The sequence below is a fragment of the Sinocyclocheilus anshuiensis genome, unplaced genomic scaffold (assembly GCF_001515605.1).
Source record: "Sinocyclocheilus anshuiensis isolate Anshui unplaced genomic scaffold, SAMN03320099.WGS_v1.1 scaffold1646, whole genome shotgun sequence".
Lineage (NCBI taxonomy): Eukaryota > Metazoa > Chordata > Actinopteri > Cypriniformes > Cyprinidae > Sinocyclocheilus > Sinocyclocheilus anshuiensis.
In genome coordinates this window covers 404236-409062 of record NW_015547838.1, presented here as the reverse complement: position 1 = coordinate 409062, position 4827 = coordinate 404236, and the positions used below count along the sequence as shown (strand labels likewise).

At 36.2% G+C, this 4827-nt stretch overlaps 1 protein-coding gene across 1 annotated transcript in view; it reads left to right on the top strand.

Moving 5' to 3' along the window:
- The window catches only part of LOC107704654 (coagulation factor VIII-like), a 30874-nt gene that overhangs the window by 7542 nt on the left and 18505 nt on the right, over window positions 1-4827 (top strand). Inside the window, exons 10-14 of the mRNA XM_016507643.1 lie at window positions 581-798; window positions 1442-1592; window positions 1752-1961; window positions 2259-3345; window positions 4069-4234. Coding sequence (XP_016363129.1) covers window positions 581-798; window positions 1442-1592; window positions 1752-1961; window positions 2259-3345; window positions 4069-4234 — 1832 coding nt within the window. The remainder of the gene's footprint in view (window positions 1-580; window positions 799-1441; window positions 1593-1751; window positions 1962-2258; window positions 3346-4068; window positions 4235-4827) is intronic.

The window sequence follows — 4827 nt, the reverse complement described above, 5'->3', positions numbered from 1 at the left end:
TATATATATATATATATATACACACACACACACACACACACACACACACACACACACACACAGCAGCAACAGCAGCAGCACAGCTATGTAGGAAATCTTTGAATAAAAGCATGTATAACTGACAAACCATTTGCCTGAGACAACTGTCAATTATGCAGTTTTGTGTCATTATACAAAATATAAGTGACACACTACAATAAGGTCCCATAAGTTTACATTAGTTAGTGTAATAGCTAACAAAGAGCAACACAATGGGTGTAGTACTTATTAGTAATTTTATAATATTTGTTAGTATTTAGTAATTTTGTTGTTAAAAATTTTAATTCAGATTTAGTTATTTTAGCACTTCAAGGTAAATGAAACAAAAATGGGAAAGGCTGCCTTGACAAATAGCTTAAATAAAATACGTTTATTTTATTTCAGTTAACGTTTATTTTATTTTACTAGCAAACATTTTTTTTATGGTTTTAGTTTTAGTTAACGCTAATAACACTGGTGTCAGGTGTCAAGTTATTCTAGTAAAATGGATGAAAAATAACTTTTCATGGATTGAACATTTATTTTTCTTTATGGGTTGAAGACAAACAGGTGAACCTCCGTTCGTTGGCCGTTCCCCCAGGTGAGATAATGATGTACCTCTGGAAATTGACAGCAGACAATGGACCCACGGAAGCCGACCCACGATGCCTCACGCGCTTATACCAGAGTATGGTGGATCCCGTTCGGGACGTGGCATCTGGGCTGGTGGGACCCCTTATCATCTGCAAATCCCAATCTCTGGACAAAAGAGGCAGAGTGGTGAGAAGAGACTCTGACACAGATCTGTTTATCTCAACCTAGACTGACTGGAAAAACAATGCATGTAGCAAAAATGACGTTTACGTTGCTTCTCGCACCTTTTGTGGCACATTCAAAGTGAAATGTCTAGCAAATGGTGCGAAAATTTCATGAAGTTTTATCCAAAACAGATAAACATGGCGATGTTTTATTACATTGGTTGTTGTACATATCATAGCAGTTCAGAAATGAAATTTCGGGGGAGTGGCACTAAAAGGTTTATGCTCTATCGGTATTTTAAAATAACATAAAATAACATACCACACTAAAGTTCACCCTAAACCTAACCGAGAGTGTTAATAAAAGCATAGTTTATGGAATAGTTTATGGTAAAAGTGTTTGAGGTCATAGGAACCATGTGAAAATAAGCCTTTATTATTAGATAATCTGCCCCGTAATTATAATTTGCATGAAAAAGAATAAAACTTGTTGGTGTTTTACTTCCACTGGTGTTGCATGCGTAGGAATGCTTTTTGAGTTTTGCAAAAATGTAATTTCCATTGAGCCTATGTTGGTTTATCTGATGAATGGATGGATGGATGGATAGATAGATGGATGAATGAATTATTTTTATTTATAAATTATTAATAATATGTTTTCACAGGTAACTTCAGATAAAGAGAAGAAGCTCTTGTTCACTGTGTTTGATGAAAACAGAAGCTGGTACTTTGAGGAGAACATTAATAAAAACAGTGAAGATCTAACTAAGATTGACCGCAACGATCCAGATTTCTACAATTCAAATGTCATGCACAGTGGGTGTTGATTTTTACCCTATACATGTAAATGAATGGATAATCTGGGGTTGCTTTGGGTATTTGTATTATTACATGAAAACTGGATTAATCTAAGTTTTCATGAGTTAAATTGTTAAATCACTTTTTTAATTTAGACTTTCTGTCTGTCTGTTTCAGCTGTTAACGGGTTCATGTTCAACCACCTCCAATTCAGGGTGTGTGTTGGCGATGTCATACTCTGGCATGTGGCGAGCATTGGCATACAAAACAACTTCCTGTCAGTCTACTTCACAGGAAATACGTTTGAGAGGGATAAAACATATGGCACTGTCCTCACGCTCTTCCCGATGACTGGAGACACAGTGACCACTGAAGTGGAGATGCTAGGTAAGCATCGGAGGTCAAGATATTGGTTTTGAAAAATAAGAAGGTTTGATGAAGGGTTAATATCATTAACTAAAACTAAAATTAAAACCATGAAAAACATAAAATAAGCATGATCTGAAATAAAACAAAATATAATAAAAATGATATTTGCTATAAATATTATGTTATTTGTTATAGTTCTCATTTAGTTTGAGTTGAACTACTAAAATAAATAAAACAAATATAAGAATCATTCATAATTAAATCAGGAACCTGTTTTGATACCGTGTTCATAAGTCTGATGTTTGAACTTTGTAGGTGAATGGGAGGTCAGCGCATTTGACCCGTCTCTGAAACAGCAAGGCATGAGTGTTCGCTACACGGTTGTTAACTGTGAAAGAGTCCTACCCATGATGGACAGCGAAGACTACGATGACGAATTCATCGAGTTCATTGAACAGAACTTCCCGATTCCACGAGGCACAATGGAAAAGAACCGCACTATCGCCATTCGCGTGTGCCGAAACAGAACTGTGACGGACTCTGCGATTGGGCGAGTAAACACGAGCTCAGACAATGAGAGACAAAGCAGAACCCGTGTGTGTGAGATAAGATATATTCCCGTAAAGCGGGAAAAACATCTGGATGCGTTATCACAGGGCGGTATTCCACAGGATATTTTGGATCAACTGGATGGGGAGATGGGCGGAAATTCATTGGAACGTCAGAAAAGGTCCCACAATGAATCTGAGCCTTACAGATCAAGGCCAAACGAGATTGACCCTACAGTCATGTTAAATACCACAGAAAACAAGGAATTAACAGGAGAACATCAACATTTGAACGTTGCCAACATACAGTTGGATGAAGTTGAACACAATAAAACACATCCAACAAATGACCTATTTCGAAAATTCCTTTTTAAAGATAAAACCCTGTCAACTAACCAACTTCTAAACGACTCTACGGAGGAAAAGTCTGACAAAGCGAGAAATCGAAGGGAGCTTTGGAGTGTCAGCAAAGACAAAATAAACAAAGTGGATTCAAAAGTGCTGAGCAACAACGAAGTTCTGGAAGAATCTGGAAGTTCTGGTCTAAAGCAGGACAAGATGGAGGAAAGTTTGAATCTTCACTACAAAGATCCAAAGAAGTTCCAACCAAATCTGGAACTGGTTTTGGAGCCGATGTCAAATTCATCAGATAACCAGACCTATGGCAGGAAATCACTGGCAAGTGACTATGACGATTATGGCGATGAAGGAAGTGTTCTCGGTTTGGATCATCATGTTGAAGATAATGTCGGTATTAGGTCCACAGAATCAAGGTTCAGAAGCTATTACATCGCAGCAGAGGAAATCATGTGGGATTATGGGATCAATAAACCAGCTCAGCTCATCAAACCAAGGTAACAAAACATTCTGTGCCACAACCACATTTTTGGTCATTTTAGTGGACAATCCTAAAGAATTTCTAATGTTAGTGAATGATAATAATATTAATAATAATAAAAACAACAACAACAACAATACCTTTTGTTGATAGAAAAATCGATAAAATACAAACAATACAAAAACACAAACACAAACATTCAAATCAAATCACTAAAAGCTGTTCTAAACAAATACATTTTAATCAGAGTTTTAAACTAAGAAACAGAATCCAGTTGGCGAAAATGCAATGGTAAAGAATTCCATAATTTTGGCGCTAGCACCAAAAGAATATAAGATATTGTATAAAATCAAATGTTTGGTGGTGTCGGATTGAATCAGATCCATTTAGTTTAGTTGTATATAGTTTAAGGCAAAAATGCCTTAAAATCCTTATTGTCACAACCAGGTTTTTTCTGAAGAATTTCTATTTGGGAGAATCAAACAAATATAATATGAAATTATATATATAAATGTTACATATTGAATAAAATCTCATTTTTGGTGGTGTCTGATTAAATCAAATCTATTTAGATGAGCAGAAAAACAATACTAAATCATTATTTGTCATAAAAATAACGTCACAATGCAATGCTGTTTTAGATTGTGACATTAATATTATTGCTTTTCAAATTAAGCCTAAAACCAGCCTTAAAAGTTTGGTCAATTGTACTTGCACTAAATATTTCATGTGTCCACAGGGAGATGCGGAGGGGAATGAGAAAATATTTCCCAGCCTATAAAAAAGTAGTATTCAGAGCCTATCAGGACAGAGATTTCAAACATCCAATCAAACGAGGAGAACTGGACGAGCATCTCGGCATTATGGGTCCTGTGTTGAAGGCAGAAATTAATGATGTTCTTACTGTAAGTTTCTTCATTAATAGGAGCTATTAAAATGAGCATCTTAATTTAACCGAATATTGCATTCTTAAAGGGTTAGTTCACCCAAAAATGAAAAATCGGTCATTAATTACTCACCCTCGTGTTGTTCCAAACCTGTAAGACCTTCGTTCATCTTCGGAACGCAATTTAAGATATTTTTGATGAAATTTGAGGGCTCTCTGGCCCTCCCATAGACAGCAAGGTAACTACCACGTTCAAGGTCCAGAAAAGTAGCAAGATGATCGACAAAGTAGTCCGTGTGACATCAGGGGTTCAACTGTAAAGTTACGAAGCTACGAGAATACTTTTTTGCGCAAAGAAAACAAAAATAAAGAATTTATTCCACATTTTCATCTCTACTGCGTCACTTTGGATCTGTGTACTTTTCTGGACCTTGAACGTGGTAGTTACCTTGCTGTCTATGGGAGGGCCAGAGAGCCCTCAGATTTCATCAAAAATATCTTAAATTGCATTCCGAAGATGAACGAAGGTCTAATGGGTTTCGAACAACACGAGGGTGAGTAATTAATGACAGAATTTTCATTTTTGGGTGAACTAACCCTTTAAAGGCTCAG